The sequence below is a fragment of the Myodes glareolus genome, chromosome 5 (assembly GCF_982192425.1).
Source record: "Myodes glareolus chromosome 5, mMyoGla1.1, whole genome shotgun sequence".
NCBI classification, from domain to species: Eukaryota; Metazoa; Chordata; class Mammalia; order Rodentia; family Cricetidae; genus Myodes; species Myodes glareolus.
Genome location: NC_142030.1, coordinates 32925007 through 32943941, shown reverse-complemented (window position 1 = coordinate 32943941; position 18935 = coordinate 32925007). Strand labels below are relative to the sequence as shown.

The following is an 18935-nucleotide window of genomic DNA, read 5'->3' as shown; positions in this document are numbered from 1 at the left end:
GACAATAAGAGAATCAATGAATAAATGGGACCTCCTGAAACTGAGAAGCTTCTGTAAAGCAAAGGACACCGTCAGTAAGACAAAAAGGCTACCTTCTGACTGGGAGAAGATCTTCACCAACCCCTCATCAGATAAAGGCCTGATCTCCAAAATATACAAAGAACTCAAGAAACTAGACACTAAAACTCTAATTAACCCAATTAAAAAATGGGGTGCTGATCTGAACAGAGAATTCTCAACAGAAGAACTTTGAATGGCCTAAAGATACTTAAGGTCATGCTCAACATCCTTAGCGATCAGGGAAATGCAAATCAAAACAACTATGAGATACCATTTTACACCGGTCAGATTAGCTTAAGTCAAAAACACCAATGATAGCCTATGCTGGAGAGGATGTGGAGAGAGGGGAACTCTCATCCATTGTTGGTGGGAATGCAAACTTGTGCAGCCACTGTGGAAATCAGTGTGGCGGTTTCTCAGGAAACTGGGAGTCAACCTCCCTCAAGACCCAGCAATTCCACTCTTGGGAATATACCCAAGAGATGCCCTATCATACCACAAAAGCATTTGTTCAACCATGTTCATAACAGCACTATTTGTAATAGCCAGAACCTGGAAACAACCTAGGTGCCCCTCAGTAGAAGAATGGTTAAAGAAGGTGTGGAACATATATATTAGAGTTTTACTCAGCGGTAAAAAACAATGACATCTTGAATTTTGCATGCAAATGGATGGACATAGAAAACGCTTTACTGAGTGAGGTAAGCCAGACCCAAAAAGAGGAATATGGTATGTATTCACTCATAAGTGGATTCTAGTCATAATTAAAGGTCTTTGAGCCTATTATTCGTGATCCTAGAGAAGCTAAATAAGAAGGTGAACCTGAAGAAAATCATGTAGTTATCCTCCTGGAGGATATAGACAAGAGGGCCAGAACCTTCATCTGGCAATGGATGGAGATAGAGACAAAGACCCACATCGGAACACTGGACTTAACTCCCTAGGTCCAAACGAGAAGCAGAAGGAAAGAGAACGTGAGCAAAGAAGGCAAGACCAGAGGGAACCTTCATCCGACGATGGATGACGATACAGATGGAGACCCACATTAGAGCACTGGACTGTGCCCCGCAAGGTCCAAATGAGGAGCAGAAGGAGGAAGAACATGAAAAAGGAAATCAGGACCGCGAGGGGTGCGATCACCCACTGATACAAGGGGACTGATCTAAGGAGAGTTCACCAAGGCCAGTTGGACTGGGACTGAACAAGCACGTGATCCAGATTCTCTGAATGTGGCCGGATTCTCTGGATGTGGCTGGCCCGGAGTCTTTTTGAAAAGCCATTGACAATGACACTGGGACTTGTTTCCTCTGCATATACTGGATTTTTGGGATCCAGTCTGTTTGGATACTCACCTTCCTGGACCTGGAGGGAGGGGGGAGGAACTTGATCTTCCCACAGGGCAGGAAACCCTGACTGCTCTTAGGGATGGTGAGGGAGGAGGAGAGGGAGTGGGGGGAGTGGGAGGGTGTTGGGAGGAGGGGCGGAAATGGAAACTTTTATAATTTAATAAACTTTGAAAAAAAAGAAAAAAAAACAAATACTAAAGTTTCAAGGCAAAAGTTACGCTCTCATTACAATGAATCTATCAAAACAAAAAGCTCAACAGAAACTCTAAAGGTTAGGAGAGCATGTACTAATATATTTCACACCTTGAAAGTAACTGAAACCAAAATTTCTGTATCTAGCAAAATTACTTTGAAAATTGGAGGAGACTTTGATGGTGGTGATGCATGCCTTTAATTCCAGCACTCGAGAGGCAGAGGCAGAGGCAGAGGCAGAGGCAGAGGCAGGCAGATCTCTTGAATTCAAGCCAAGCACGGTCTACAGAGCGAGTTCCAGGAACCAGGACTACATAGAGAAACAGTCTCAAAAAAAATATTGAAGGAAAAATAAAAAATGCCCACAATAAACATAAGCAGAAGCAAGTCATGAGTATCAAAACAGCAATGTATACTCCCAAAAATACTACACTGAGAGGAAGGCAGACAAACACAATCTCAAAGCTCAAAGGAGAGAGAAAATTTCACTAGGAGATCAAATAAACAAATGAGAATTAGTAAGAATAAAACTCAATAATCCAGGAAACCTCTAAGGTGAATAAGGGGAAATTTTGTACATGCCTTTAATAACCCTAAAGGCAAGGTTTTATCTTTCAATTGAAACACACAATCTGGATATTTGGCTTAGAAAACAAGAGCCAACTACATGCAAGAAAATTACCTCACCAGCGCATTCATCTCAGAAGTAGGAGTAGGTTATACTTTTACATTAAAAAGCAGACCAAAATTAGAAACAAGAAAATCACTGAATATTAATAGACAGTAGTTTGTCAAGCTATGACTGTAAATACATATGTACTCAATTTTACTGAACAAGCACTACTTGTCTACATATTACAAGACATGACTATACTCCTCTCAGATGACAGATTATCTAGATTAAAAAAAAATCAACAAGAAAACTTTAAGATAAACTATACCACAGATCAAATAGATTTAATAACATCTACAGAATATCTCATCCAAGAGTTGCAGAATATATGCTGTTCTTGGCTACCAAGATATTTTCTCCAAAACATTGTATTTTAGGACATAAAACAAGTATTAATGAATACAAAAATATTGAAATAGCTTCTTCTATCTTTCCAAATCAAATTACAGAAAATATACAGAGACTGAAACCATAAATTTTTGAAAAAATTGAGAGAAAATAAAAATTTCCTAAACCAAATAAAAACGAAAACATTACTAAAGTGGATGAGATACAGTGTAAGTGGTGTTAAGGGAGATATTTATAGCCATGGGTGTGCATATCCAAAAAACCAATCATAAAAGGATTATTTAATGATGCATCACATAGTCTGATAAAACCAAAATTAGAAGGAAAGAAAATCAGGGCAGAAATAAACGAAATGGAAACTAAAGCAACAATAAAAAGGGCCAATAAAAACAAAAGGCTGCCTCTAAAAATTAAGCAAAATTAACGAACCCTTATCTAAGCCAACTAAAAAAGAAATGACCCAAATAAACAAAAGTAGAGACTAAAAAAGTAGCTTTAACAAATGCCAGGACATATAAAGGATTATTAAGAGTATTTTGAAATCTTGTGTTCCAATAAATTGAAAATTTTAGAACTTCTAGATATGAATTACCAAAATTGACCCATAATAAATATATATGTGCGTGCATACACACACACACACACACACACACAACCTAAAAGATCAATAGCAAGTAATATTACATCAGGGATTTTAAAAAAATCTCAACAAGGAAAGATCCTCGACCAGATAAATTCTCGACTGCTCAACTGCTGAATTCTACCAGATCTTTAATGTTAATGCTCCTTAGTCTGTTCCATAAAACAGAAAAAGGAACACTATAAACATTCTACTAGTCCAGCACAGATAAGAAAACAGTAAGAACAATATCAAACTACAGACCAATTTCCTTGACTAGTTAAAATAAATAAATAAATAAATAAAATATTTGCAGACTTGTAAGTGGAGGCTGTTCACTCATTTCCCATCTTCCCAGACCCAAAATAATCACACAAAAACTATATTAATTACAACACTGCTTGGCCAATAGGTTAGCCTTCCTATTAACTCTTACATCTTAAATTAGCCCATTCCTATTATTTTGTATTTTACTATGAGGTTTGTGGTTTACCAGTAAGGTTTCAGCCAGTGTCTGTCTCCTTCGGCAGTTACAGGGCATCTCCCTGACTCTGCCTTTTTTCTCCTCTATATCTGCTTCGAATTTCTGCCTTGCTCTATTATGCCCTGCCAGAGGTCCAAAGCAGCTTCTTTATTAACCAATGGTAACAAAGTACATTCATAGCATACAGAGGGGAATCCCACATTGCAGACTAAACTTAAAAATTCACTAAGAGACTAGGATCAAGTCTGCTTCTTCTCAGGGATGTAAGACTATCTCAACATACACAAATCAGTAAATGTAAGGCAACAAATACACAAAACTGGGGGGATCAATTGATCTTAACAGAAATTGAAAAAGCCTATGACAATTTCATGCCCTTTCACAAAAGGCTGTTAGAAACTAGAAATACAAAGATCATGCCTCAAGACAGGAAGGTTATTTACAACAAATCTATAGCCAACTTCACACTGAATAGGGGAAAAACAAAACATCAAGAATGAGACAAGACATCCCTTCTCTTTACATTCTCACTTATTAAATCTCAGCTGGAGCAATGAGGGAAAAAAAAAGATGCTGGGCATGGTGGTATATGCCTTTAACTCTTTTGTTTTTGCACTTTGGGGCTCCTACCACCCAGCTCCCATGTAAATCACTCATGGAGGCTTACTCTTAGTTATAAATGCCCAGCCTTAGCTTGGGTTGTTTCTTGCCAGCTTTTAACTTAAATTATCCTGACAACCTTTTGTCTCTGGGCTTTTATCTTTCTCTATTTCTATAGAGCTTTCTTTGCTTCTCCAGTGGCTTCTATGTAGCTGGGTGGCTAGCTGACATTCTCCTCTCCTTGTTCTCTTACTCCTTCCTCCTTCTATTTATGATCTGTGCTTGCCAATCCCACCTATCCTTGCTACTGCCACGCTATTGGTCATTCATCTCTTTATTAGGACCATTACACAAGCACAGACGCACGGCTTCGCAGAGTTAAACAAACATAGCGTAAACAAAAGTCACACACCTTAAAATAATATTCCCAAACACTCTGGAGACAGAGACTGGTAGATCTTTTCAAGTCCAAGGCCAGTCTGGTCTACATAGAGTTCCAGGCCAGCCAGGGATACACTAAGGCAAGACCTTACTGTTATAGAATATTAATTTAAGATGTGTTACATTTGTTTATGCTATGGAATATTTGTTTAATGATGCAAAGATGTGTTGCATCTTTTATGCTGCGTTTGTTTTAACTCTGTGAAGCTGTGATACTTTGACGATAGAGCAGATAGAGAGTAGCACGGAGGACCCAGCTGTAGCTTAGCAGTTTAAAGTTTGCTCACATGGTCAAAAAAGACTAGAGATACACAGTAAAAGAGGTCCAGATGAAAAAAACTCTCAACAGGTTTCAGAGTGTTTTACAATGTGCACAGGCTTAAGAAAAAAAGAAAAGAAAAAGGGTATGGACAGTCACAGAAAGAAATAGCTTAAAAAAATAAAGTCTTATAAAAAGAGAAGTAATTTTAAAAAGCCAAGAGATGGGAAATACACAGGGAGTCTGGATCCTGTATGTTAATGTGTTGATTTTGAATTTTGTGATTGTTGATAAGTGAACGACAGCTTCTATGAGACATGGGATTGAAAGGACTGTTCAAAAGAAAAAAAAAACAGTCTTCATACTTTAGGAATGCCTTAACTTTAAAAGAGTCAAAAAACATTTGTCAAATGGGGGCTGGATGGTGGTGGTACACACCTTTAATCCCAGCAGTGGGGAGGCAAAGGCAGATCTCTGTGAATTCAAGGTCAACCTGGTCCACAGAGCTCCAGGACAGACAGAGGTATCTAGAGTGGTGGTTCTCAACCTTACTAATGCTTTGACCCTTTAATACAGTTAGTTCCTCATGTTGTGGTGAACCCAACCATAGAAGTTATTTTTGTTGCTCCTCCATAATTGTAATTTTACTGCAATTAATCTTAATGGAAATATCCACGTTTTCCAATGGTCTTAGGTGACCCCTGTGAAAGGGTCACTCGATCTTCAAAAGGGTCATGACCCACAGGTTGAGAAGCACTAACCTAGACAGACCCTGTCTCCAAAAAAAAAAAAAAAAAAATGAGACTGCACTGTTCGGTGGTTTAGAGCACTTGCTGTTTTTGCAGAGGACCCAAGTTGAAATCCCAACAACTTCAAAGTGGCTCACAACCATGTCTAACTCCAGTATCAGATGATCCAATGCAGGCTTCTGAAAGTACCAGGCACACTGGTGGTATACAGATGTACGTACAGGCAAAACACTCACACAAATAAATAAAAAAAAATTAAAAAAAAAAACAAGATTATCAGAAGGGACAGTCTACACAATAGGAAAAAAAAATCTCTTCCAAACAATTTACCTAGCAGGTGATTAATATCCAGAATATAAAATGAAATATACATATATACATACATAGACAAATCATCAATCAAGAACACAAAATTCAATCAATAAATGGGCAAATGAACAGAACAGACAGTTTTCAAAAAAGCACAAATGGCCAATAAATAAATGGCAAAAAAATGTTGAACATATTTGGCCATCTGAGTCAAATCTATACTAAAATTCCATCTTAACCAGTCAGAATGGCTATCATAAAGAAAACAAACGATCCAATGACAACAAAAAGCTGGTCAAGATGTGGAAGAAGGGAAAACAAAACCATTGTTATGAATGTAAATTAATTCAGCTACCATGTAAATCAACATGGAAGTTACTCAAAAATAGAATTTCCATATAATTTAACTATACCCTTCCAAGTACACACTCACAAAGGATTCAAGAGTTAGCATACAGAAGAGATGGATAAATATTCATGTTTATCACAGCGCTATCTGCAATAGCTACATTATGGAATCAGGCTAACTGCTCATCAACAAATGGAGAAAAATCAAGCTATGCAAAATAAGCCAGACTCAGAAAATATCATTTTTCTTATATGTAGAATCTAGATGGGAAATAAAAATTCAAGAAAGATATCATGGAAGGAGCATGGCAATGGAACAGCAGTTGAGAGCTACATCCTGATTCAAAGGTGTGTGTGTGTGTGTGTGTGTGTGAGAGAGAGAGAGAGAGAGAGAGAGAGAGAGAGAGAGAGAGAAAGAGAGAGAGAGAGAGAGAGAAACCTCTCCCACCCTCAGGGACACACTTCCTTCAACAAGGCCACACCTCCTCATCCTTGTAATCTTTTCAAACAGTTCCCCTCCCTGATGATTTAATCAAGCATTCAAATACAGCCCTAGGAGCCATTCTTATTCAAACTACTACACAAATGGTATCTTTTTCTTTTCTCCTACTCATGAAAAACCGAATCATGTTCCACTCTTAGTAGATCCCTCATCAAGTAACTTTTACTATCCAAAATAAAAGTTAGTTTTAAAATCTTTATGTAGATTAATCTTTTATATATATATATACTTTGTAACCATAGGCTAGCCTCATCTACAAATCAACTTCCAGGCTAGCCTGGGAAACACAGAGACCTTATCTCAAACTATCTCTCAAAGCTGCTGGATATGGTGGTGCATACATTTAATTCCATCTCATAGAAGATGTCTGTGAAGGATGAACTCTGAGTTTGAGGCCAGCCTGATCTACACAGCAAGTTCCAGGGCAGCCAGGGCTATGCAACAAAATCTCTAAAACAAACCAAGAAGACCAAGAATAATCATATACAAAGCATTTTGATCATATCCACCCTCTACTCCATACAGTTAATTAGAAGGAATCATTTCTAACATTCTAAAACAGAGTAGGTAAACTATAGTTGACAATAAGTGTATATTTTAATAGCAAGATGAAATATTAAATTGTGTATGTCTACAAACAATATCAGAAAAGTTTTTCAATGTTCCCAGCACAAGGAAATGATACATGTTTAGGGAGAATACCAACCATTCTGACTTAATCATTACATACTGTACAATACAATATTTTCAATTATCATTTTATATCTCAAATATATAAAATTATGATACAAAAAAAGATAAGTGGAAAGTCGGTACTGATCAAAAAAATATAAAATTATAATACAAAAAAAACATAATTGAAGAGTCAGTATTGACCGATGATGCAAAAAAATTATGATTTTGACTTGTTGCTATTGACAACTAAAAAGAGGTTGTGACACGGTGAATGTTGGAAGTTGATACATATGCTGAGAACGTTAGATCTAAGTAATGCTCTGAACCAGCAAAAAAAAAATACAACAACCATTTTCAACTCAGGCGATTCTATTTCTCCTTTAAAATAGGAGACTATAGCCTTTGGGAGCATAATTATTCATAAAGCATTATAATTTATCCTAACAAAAAGGTATGGCTATTGAGACACAGGGCCTAAAAGTATAGTTCTCTCCACTAATCTCTTTTCTTTACAGAGATCAGCAGTCAATAACAGTTTTAAAGCTTCTCCCCAGATGCCTAACACAGGAGCTCTCATACGACAATGCCTGTTCCAAAGACAGAAAAATTTGGGTAAAAGAAGAAGACTTTGCCCAAGCCAGGCGTGATCTATCTGTCCTGTTGCAGAAGCACAGGGGTTATTAAAATTTAATGAGAGAGTGGACTGTGGGTCCATATTTCATACAAAATATTTATAGGCAGGCTCACTGGCCATACTTAATTTCCAAGGCAGCTGAAATCCTGCCAAACAAGATAACCACCTAACAAAGGCCAGGATGTATGGCTCCTTCTCCTTTGTTAAAAGGTAGATCACCTGGGGAAAGGTGTTGTTTCCAAAGCTGGTGACTTAAGTTGCAAGTGTTTCACTAGCCCCGCATCCCCCTGAAATAGAATATTAATGAGTGTCCACCTTGGTTTACCTGGGAGATAAAAGGTGTTTTGGATAATAAACGCGGGTAGATTTTCAGGAATGGAAGAAGCCTAAGATGCCCTTCCGAGATGACTGTGTGAACTGTGTCTTGTTATTTCTCACGCCTCTATGCTGGTTAAGTTAGGGAAAATAGTTTCTATGTTGGGGCATATGGGCCCTGACAATCATGTACCTAACAGAACCCTAAAATTCAAGGTTTTTACATGGGGGAGAACTAGTACTTCAAGAAACTTACATACTGAATATAAGTAGAAATTTTTTTAAAAAAATAAGCCACTACCTTTCAGTATTACTACAAACAAAACTTAACTCTAGTTATAAACAAATTCTGAAAAGCAGAAATACACTATAAATGGTGTAAGTATTTTAAATTTTTTTTAAAAAAACAAACTCTTAAACATAATGTAAAAGTTTATGACTGGAGATGGAGCTCAGTGGCCAAGTGTCTAGTTAGCATAAGACCTCTAGGGTTTGAGCTCAGCACCCCTATACACAGACACACAAACTTATGAACAACAGATTGATGCAATATTGATAAACCTTTACAAAGTATTATGCTAAGTGAATCAAATGAGACATTAAAAGGTACATATAAATGATTCCATTTAAATTAAATATCCAGAACAGGCAAATTCATAAAAAGTAGATTGTGGTTGTCAGGCATAAAAAGCAAGGGAAAGGAAAAAAGACTTCTAATGGCCATGTGTTTTTTCTGGAGTGGTGAGAATGTTCTAGAATTAGTGGTGATGACAATTAGGTGAACACACTAAAAACCACTTATTTTAAGAGGGTGAATTATATGGTATACAAATTCTATCTTAATTTTTAAAAAGGTTTATGGCCAGGCTGGTGATGGGTGTTAACTCAGTAAAAAAAAGCTTACCTATCATGTATGGGGTCCTAGATCCAATCCCTGGCTACCTACCTACACACACACACACACACACACACACACACACACACACACACACACACGGGGGGGGGGGGAGAGAAAGAGAAGGGAGGGGAGGGGAGGGGAGGGGAGGAGGAGAGATGGGTGGGGTGTTTATGACCTCTTTAGCCCCTTCACGTTAAAGAACACTCAGTTTGAGTACCATTCTTGTAGTTTTTCTTCCAACTCATCTAAAAAAGCAGTTATAAACTAGTTTCATACTAGTCCTTTTTTATAACCTGAGTATTCATTGTCTCATTGGTAGGTACCAATTTATCAACATTTATAAATAGATTTTACCTAACAACCTGAACTTCTAGCATCCTAAAGAAAAATGTAACTCCAGAAATATTAGATAGACCTTGCACAACAACAAAGGCTTGGGGCTCAGCTGCACTAACATGACTGATACTAAGGTCAAGATCTCCACATCATCCATACATTGAAGCCAGTGTCAGTTGCCATTTAGCTTCTGAAATGGGGAATCTAAACAAAGACCAACCACCTTTCTTAATAAAACATAAAGCCTATGATTTAAAGTTTAACTATATATATGAACAGCTTTTTATCAGCTAAAGAGATAAACAATGATACTAAAAGGGGTAAAAATCCTGCCATTGTTACAGATGGAAGAAGGGTGTTGGATACCCTGGAACTGGGGCTAAAGACAGTTGTGAGCCATGATATGGGTTCTGGGAATCAAACCTGTGGGTGCTTGGAATTGAAGCTAGGTCCTCTAGAAGAGCAGCTGATGTTCTCTTACCACTGAGCAATCTCTCTATCCCCCATTTTTACTAATAATTTAAAAAATATTTTCATCTACTCATAAACAGAAAGTGATACAGCAATTATTTCTTATCCCCTTAATTACATACTGGCATAAAATGAGAATGCTATCTTATTCTGATTACTGAATGGATGAAAACAATTTCCTTTATTTGTTTACTGATCTTCTGTCTTCTTTGTGAATCTTATATGTATATTGTCGGTTTGTGTACCTGTGGCTGCACATGTGCACATGAGGCCAGATGCCAACCTGCAGTGTCATTCTTCAGGAAAAAGCAAAGTAGTCTACGCTGACTGGTCAGGAATCCCCGAGAATTTATCTGTCTCTGTCTCCCAGGAACTGTGACTACAGGCATGTGTCTTCGACCCCAGGTGGTTTTTTTAACATGAGTTCTGGGGATCAAACTCAGATCCTCATGCTTATGTGGGTGGCAAGCACTTTACTGATTGAGCCATCTCTTCATCTCTAATTTTATATCTGTACCATGTAGAACCCTTCTCATGTAGAAAACCCTAACTTTTCTAGCTTCTATGTCCTATGCTTTGCAAGGTTAGCAAAAAACAAAACCAAAGCAAATTATATTACTTCCTATGACAAATGTATATAAAGCTTTTGAGTTAGAAGCTATGTCAACTACCTTCCAGGTTTAAAAATCCTGTGTACATATCCAGATCTTATCTTTCCTCCAAAAAGTATTTCATTTTCCTGAAGTGCTTTTCCTACACGTGGGAAAGGTTAAACTGTCTGCATTCCATTTTGTTTCTATCAACACTGCTAATGGTTTGTTATAACGAGACATAAACTGATTTCTAAAAAGAACAATTCCCTTTAAGTTAGGCAAAATAACCTCAGTTCGTAAAGTCTTTCAAAAGAACTAGATGAGACAAATAGTATTACGGTAAGTCTTCCCCAGCAATGCCATCATCTCATAAGTTTACAGGTGACAATTTAAAGATCACTACCACCACCAAGTATTAAAGGATATTACATTAAACTGGATCAGTATGACAAATGCTTCAATATTGTAGTTCCTAGATACTCAAATGCAAAGATGCAAATGCATTGTTTTTATTTCATGGTTTTTATAAACTAAGATGTTCTAAAAAGTCTATCAGATTCCTAATGCACACAATGGCCAAATCACAAGATAATCTTTTCAAAAGTGAAGGGTTAGAATCAAATACGTAGGCACGAAGTGCTACTAGAATAATAAAATTAGTGGGAAATCTCAATCTTGCGTTTCATGGTATTGACTATATAAGAATTACATGTCGTAGGCTTTAACTCTGCTTGTTATTACCAGGTTTCTTTTTTCTGACAGAACTTTGTGCAATGAAAGGGTTTGTTGTATTTAACACAGTAACCAAGAGCTGTTTGTAGCTGGTGAGCACTTTTGAAAAGTGACTAGAACAACTAAGAAACTGTTTTTTTTTAATTTAATTAAAGACAATATGTGGCTAATGGTAACATGCTGGACAATAAAGATATTCACATAATTTGAAATATAAACTATCAACTAAAGTTTTCCCAAGAATCATACCTTAATGTTAATATCAATTAAAACTATGCTGATACCAAACGATACATAAAGCCAGTCATCAGTCTAAATAGAATATACCATTTTTAAATAAAAAAAAATGTTATTAGCTGGACTCAGAACTTAAATTTTAACAGGCAGAAAATACATATACATATGAAGTTTTTCCCTATCGTTTTTGTTAAGCCTGTGCTCACTTTCGGAACGCTTTCCCAATGCATGTAAGTAACTTTTCCTTCAAATCTATTCAGTATCTCCTATTCAGGAAAACAATAGCAAAATAAGTACTCAGCGTTAATAGGTTCCCACGACCCCGAAATTTCACACGTTAATTTCCTTTTTCCTTCAGAGAAATATAAATAAACATTGGGGAGAGTCTACATCTCCTGAAGCAGATTATAAAGTTTTACACTCCACCTTCTCACGTTTTTAAAGGTAACAGCATTCAAACATAGTTGCGATTTCATTGGTAGATACTAAGTTATTCTTCCAGGCCCACAGAATGATTCTTTGCAGGATTTCAGGTGTTCTTTGACAAGCTCTTCCTTAGTCAAGAAAACTAACCAAGATGGTGCAGAAAATGTCAAGAGAAAACAAGTCTGGGGATTTGCACGATACAACAAGTCTCTAGCAGAATCAATCAAGAATGGTAGGTTTGCTTTCTTCCGCCACCACCTCTCCGCGAGACAGCGCGCTGGTCCAGGAACCACCCAACGAAGCAACCCGAGAGCAAGGTCGTGACCCCAGGTCACGGCCACCAGCACCGCTGCCGCTCCGCACAGCAAAGCCACCTGTTAGGCCCGAGCCTCACCTGGCAGGAAAGAGGAGGCGCCTACCCGGCAGCGCGCCGGACGCGAGGGCGGCGAGCGCGGAACCCGCCCCTGTGGTGGCGGCCGCGATCCCCCGGCGGCACGTGGGTTTCCCGGAGCCCGGGCTGCACTGACAGGCGGACGGTCCCAGGCTGCAGCCTCGCGCCGTCCCCGGCCCGGGACACCCGCTTCCCTCGCAGCCACCGCGCTGAGCGGGCACCCGGGCGGCCCACGCCGCTGGTCCGCCCTCCTGCGGCTCCTCGGTGGCGCGATTGCGCTCCGCCGTCCCTCACCTACCTGGTCGCGGAGTTTGAGAAACGCCATGGCGGTCGCCGCAGCTCGGCCACTGCCCGGGGCCGGCGGGTAGGTAGGTGGCCGGCTTCGCTGAGAAGAGCGCGGGCAGGGGGCGGCGCCGCCTCCCTGGCCGCCCGCCGCCGTGAAGAGCCCCGCCGGTCCCGCCTCCTCCACCGAGGACTCCCGCCCTCTTTCTTCTTTCCTTTCTCTCTCTCTCGGCCGCCTCCACACGCAGCCGCTGCCTTCGCCGTCGCCTCACACCCCCTCCCCGAAATACCCCGGTAGCCCCCGCCGCCGTGCCGCTCCAGCCCGCGGCAGCGGCGGCATCCAAACTCCACTCCACAATATTACCACCACCGCCCGCCGCGATTGGCGGCCGCGCGGGGGAGAGGCCAGAGTAAGCCGAGCGCCTATTGGCTACGCCGCCGCGCTCGCTAGCGTCCAGACCACGCCTCCCCGGCGAGGGAGGGGCGGGGCACAGGAAGCGGCGACGCGCCGAGCGGGCGGGCCTGGTGGCGGGGCGTCTGGGCGCGCGCCCCGGGCGCGGTGGGCGGAGCCGGGGCGGGAGGTGGGGGAGGAACCGAAGCCGGGGATGGGGTAACGGCCCGGGATGGCACGTGGAGGTGGCGTGCAGAGGTTCAGCTCAACCAGGTGTGAATGAAGCAGCCGGAGCGGGTGCAAGGGGGGGCCTCGGGGCTGGTGCTGGTTCCATGAGAGTAGCGAGGGTACCGGGGAACCGGACTCGCACGTGGAGAGAAGATGAAAATGCCTCGGCGGTTTTGGGGGCGAAGTGATCACGGGGGACTGCTGGCACGCGGGACGGAAGGGCGTGGTCTTCATAGCCAAGGCAGGTTGTGACCGCCAAGCTTTTTTCTCCAAATCTCCCCTTTCAATCTTGCATGTAATTTTCCCCCTTTCTTTATCATCTAAAGGGTTTTGCCTCCCACTCGAGAGGAATCAATTTTTGCAAAAAGATGTGCAAGATTTCCAATAAATAGCATCCTTGGATGAAGAAGAGGAACGACTCCCTCGCCCTGACACACACACCCACGCCAACCCACAGCTCAGAAGAGGCTTTTCTTTTTCTTAGGCAGCTGCACACTGTTACCATTCCAGGCTTGTGTGGGAGAAGATTGTTCGCCTGTGTCTGTCCGCCTGGGCGGCTCCAGCCCCTGGTTAATAAAAGGTACAGATGGTTTGAAGACAAACGTGAGGCTTGCTTTAAAAAAAACAAAAAAACAAACCTCCCTTTTCCCCTGCATCATTGTGTCTCTTGGGACAGACTTTATTTAGAGAATCGATTTGAGCCTAATGGCAGTCTACAGAAATTCGGATCTGTGCCAGGACTGTCGGTTTATTATACCAATACATTTAAAAACAACTCTTTAGCCCCATAAGAACAGAAAATATCAAAATGCAAGATCGAACTCACTAATGCTATGAGCCTTCTGATATCTCAATATAATCATCTGTTGAAAGAATCTTTTTTTCTAAAATTATATCTTTCGCCATGGATGATATATTTCTACTTTAAAATGGAGGAATTCCCATAACTGATGGAAGAGGCTTCCAAGGGAGAGAAATGGTCCTTGCTTTGCATTTTCTACAGTACCCAATTCTCCAGCTCTGGAGAAGAAATAAGGATTCTGCCACTCGTCTCTCTTCATCAGTGCATTGAAGGTGAATGAGCTGGTGGTAGGAAAGCCCCTGAGTCCTCAAGACAAAGGTGTTGTGACAGCTTTTCCTACACCACTTTGTGATTTCGATTTCCCAAGCTTTAGCTTGTTCGAGGATGTAAGATTTTACTTGCCTCTATATGTATGCCTGGTTACCACTGGAGGTGGACCCAGATATTAATACAACTAAACAAACAGCCACACGCAGGAATCTCTTTATTAAAGTTCTGGAATTTAAAAGCACAACAGGAGCTTGGTTAGGAACACGGCACAGACTGTCTTTGGGGAGCATACAAGTGGCTTTGAGGGTATGGGTTGAGAGTGGACCAAAAGTGCCCTTCAGTGTGTTAGGATTGAGCTGATGAAATTTTAACTAAGAGTAACTGATGGAAATGTTTTACAGCGTGCAGTCTCTGCATTATTGTGGGTGTGATCATGCTGCAGAGGTGGCTTCAGTCCTAGGTGGCCTCACCTTTCTCCACTTTGAACACTGTTTAACATCCTGTGTCTCTTGCCCACTCTGTATTCAAAAAGAAGGAAAGAAGAAAGAAAACTAAGCTCAATCTTACCCAGCCTACTCATCTCACACAGTTGAGCAGGATAATGAAAGGCTGGGGAAATTCTGAAGGACCATCCAAATTTAATATTAGTATTTTAACAAGAATATTTCCATAGCTGTTGAGATAGTAACAGATGTTGACTCTGGGGGAAAAAAGAAATAAAACTTCTATGTAACTAAGCAATAAAAAGAAAATATTCATGTTCAAGTTCTGTTAGCATTAAAATATATTATTATTCCTTTATATGTTAAAATTGTAAAGAGCTCAGCCAGGTGTGGTAGAATATGCTTTTATTCCTAGTACTAGGGAGTAGGCAAGTGGAGCTCTGTGAGCTTGAGGTCCTCCTGATCTACATAGTTCCGAGTTGGCCAGGACAGGGAGAATCTGTTTCAAAAAAAAAAAAAAAAGTCCATATTCCTGAAAAGTCCTAACTACATCATTGTAACCAGTGAGGCCAAATACTAAAATGATGCCCATAATCCCCCCCCATCTGTGTGTGTGTGTGTGTGTGTGTGTGTGTGTGGTATGAATGTGCGCTGGTGTGCACCCTTGTGAAAGCTTGACAGGATGTCTTCCTCAATCGCTTTGCACCTTATTTTTTCAAACAAGGTCTCACTGAACATGGAACCGCTGTTTTGGCTGAACTCTCTGGCCAGCCAGATCTGGAATCGAAACCCAGGGCCTCGTGCTCATTCAGCAGGCATTTTACCCACTAAGCCATCTCCCACTTCTTAGGTCTCCTTTTCTGTACACCAGTGACATCCTCCAGCAACCCTGCTCACACAGTAAGTACTTTTCAGTCATAAAATAGTGCTAACAAGACTCAAGTAAAGACTGAGTAGTTGGCTTAAACCCAGGTGTCCATGCCTCAGCCATTCACTCCTGGCAAGTCTGGGAATTGATGACAGTCTCCATCAGAACTTGTGTTCAAAATAAATCACACAGATACAACCACCAGGGAAGTTACTGTAAGCTAAGCAACCACAAAAAAGTTTATTTCCTTATCTACTATATGTTGGACACTTACTAAGTACCTTCCTTATATTCTTTACCTAATGTAATTTTCATTAACATTTTTATATTGCTACCTAAAGAAGCTAATGGTGCCAAGAGTCACCCCACTTACCACTGGCAGGACCTGATATGGAATGCCCTTGACAACCAGAAAAGCAGCCTTTATGGTAGGAAATAGACAATTTCGAGGGTTTTGTTGTTGTTGTTGTTGTTTTTAGCCAGATAATCCCTATTGCATAAAAATGATTTTTTTCTGAAGAATCTGAACTACCAATAAGATGGAAATAATAGACTGCAAAGCAACGAAAGTGAGTGCGGAGCCCTGAGGACCTGATGGTGCCAAGTGTTTATCCCAAGGAGTTTAGCGGGAGGGGAGGAGAATGTGAATGAAAGGTAATATACACAAAGATAACGGCCGCGTGGTTCAGACTTGAAGAAAAGCATGAGTTAAAGGAAGAAACTGAGTCTCCATAAGAATAAACTAAAAATGAAGTGGGTAGTAGTGAAAGTCAAGAAAACTAAGCAGAATGTGGAAATGTTAATTCACACTGAATAAAGTCAGGCTGACCTAAAAGGAACTTGTCAGCAGGTATTTCAGCGACAATGAAGATGGAAAGGTCTCTCAAGTATTGAGAATCCATAATTGGAAAACAAGCTAAATTTTGTTTTTTTTTTGGTTTTGAGATAGAGCTTTTCTGTGTAGCCTCGGCTATCTTGGAATTCACTCTGTAGACCAAGCTGGCCTCAAATTCAGAGATCCACCTGCCTCTACTTCCCGAATACTGGGATTAAAAGCATATGCCACCACCACCAGGCTTAAACTATCTTTCAAGAAAAAAGGTAAACACATTTTAAAATTGAGACTCACAGATGCTCCTTGGAAAACAATCTAAGGACTGTTGATGTAGCTTGGTAGAAGGCTCGCCTGCCATGCACAAGGCTCTGGGTTTAATCCCCTGCATTTTACAAACTGTGTGTACATGTCAAAAGCCCCAGTTCTTGGGATGTAGAGACAGGAGAATTATCTTCAGTGGATCATCTCCAGTTACTTATTGAGTCAGGGCTAGGCTAAGCTATAAACTATCTTAAAAAGAAGGAAGAAAGAAATCCTGAAGGACATAGTATTAGAAGAAAAAAAGAGGTTAAATCCCAAGAAGAAATGAGGTTAGATATGAAAGAATAAATGAATGAATTAGTAAATATTTTGGTCACTCTAAATCTGTAGTTTTTTTAGATTCTGATATTTTAGAACTTGAAAACTAGATGCAATTGAACTACTAACCCTTGAAATACAATAGATTATACTAGGAGCCAGTTCGGAGTTAAGATGTTCTAGACTTACTCAGAATGAGAATATTCACTGACTTTAGACTTTGACAAGTTGTTATATCCATTAAACTCCTTTTTAGGCCTGGCGGGGTGGGTGCTCCATGCCGGGATTTCTTAAAATGAGAACAGTATAGAATCATTGGGAGAGCTAGAAAAAACAAGATTGGTCTTTTGGGGAAAAAAAAATGTCATAACCCACACAACTGAACTGACATGATACACTGCTATTTCCACCAAGCATCAAATACCAGGAGCTCAGCTTTGCTTCATTTTCCTCTGTTTTCAACATCCTGATAGTTCTGTGTCAGAAACCTGATCATTACACCATTTGATGGATGCTGTGCACAGAGCTTGTGCACATCCATCTCTCACATCTCCACTGGTCCTTCTGGTTTGCACAGCCTATGCCTCAGGCTGCCTGATAGCTGCAAGAGAAGCAGAAAATGAGAGTTCTGAATTCCTTTTTTTCCCCAACATAATTTATTGATTCTTCGGGAATTCACATCATGCACCCCAAATTCAGCTCATCTCCCGTCTCTCCGTATCTGCCCTTCATTCACCCTTGCAGCATCCCTTCCCCAAAAAACAAAAAGAAAATTTAAAAAAAAATTAAAACCAAAACAAACAAACAAAACACTTTGCTCCTCCATCCTTTCTGCCTCTCCAACATCTCTTAATTTGTCTTAATGGCATTGGGAGTCAGTGTGTGCCATGCAGTATACCCTTTGGTTCTTTCAACTTTATTTGTAAATGTTCATTGTGTTGGGCCTGGTTCAAGGCCTCTGGTTCTGGTACACCATCATCACTGGATCCTCACCAAAAATCCTCCCAGATATCCAGTGGCCACCCTGAGTCATGGAGATCCTTTGGGTATCTAGTCCCTTCCCATGGTCCAGTAGGTCATAGATGGGGTAGATGTTAGGGTGGGCTACCCCAAGGCCCTGACTGTGGACCAGAGTGGTAGTTGAACTGGTCAGAGCTGACTGCTGGAGCTGCTCTCTTCAGGTGAGGAGTGAAGCCAGCTCTCTTAGGCCCATGCCATCAGGACCAGTTCTCCCAAGCCCATGGTGAGGCTTCGGGCCAGCTCTCTTGCTGTAGTGTCCAGCGAGGGGCAGGGCCAGTGACAGCAGAGCCGACTCAGCCTGGCCCTTGGATTTCATCATATATGGTTCTTATGGCCTCCTGTAGTAACACGGACCACAGAAATCAGTGCATACCCCACCTGCAGCAGGACCCAGACATGGCCCTCAGCAACAGCTTGGGCCCAGACGTCAACCATGGCCCCTGTGGCTGCTCAGGTCACCCAGATCAGTATGACCCTGATGGCAGCATGGTTCTCAGACACCAATGTGGCCTCGAGAGGCAGGCCAGGCCCTGGGCATTGACAAGGCCCTCAGTGGTAACAGGAGCCAAGGACATCAAC

The 18935-nt window shown here is 40.9% G+C and overlaps 1 protein-coding gene and 1 long non-coding RNA gene across 2 annotated transcripts in view; one reads left to right on the top strand and one right to left on the bottom strand.

Moving 5' to 3' along the window:
• Positions 1-13184, bottom strand: part of Ankrd28 (ankyrin repeat domain 28) — a 146403-nt gene extending 133219 nt beyond the window's left edge. Inside the window, exon 1 of the mRNA XM_085687823.2 lies at positions 12937-13184. Coding sequence (XP_085543949.1) covers positions 12937-12963 — 27 coding nt within the window. The 5' untranslated portion in view covers positions 12964-13184. The remainder of the gene's footprint in view (positions 1-12936) is intronic.
• Positions 13185-13520: 336 nt separating this feature from the next.
• LOC146894870 (uncharacterized) lies at positions 13521-14141 on the top strand. Its single transcript, XR_015001291.2, has 2 exons — positions 13521-13584; positions 13866-14141. It is a non-coding gene; the product is annotated as an uncharacterized LOC146894870 (long non-coding RNA).
• The last annotated feature ends 4794 nt before the right edge of the window (positions 14142-18935 follow it).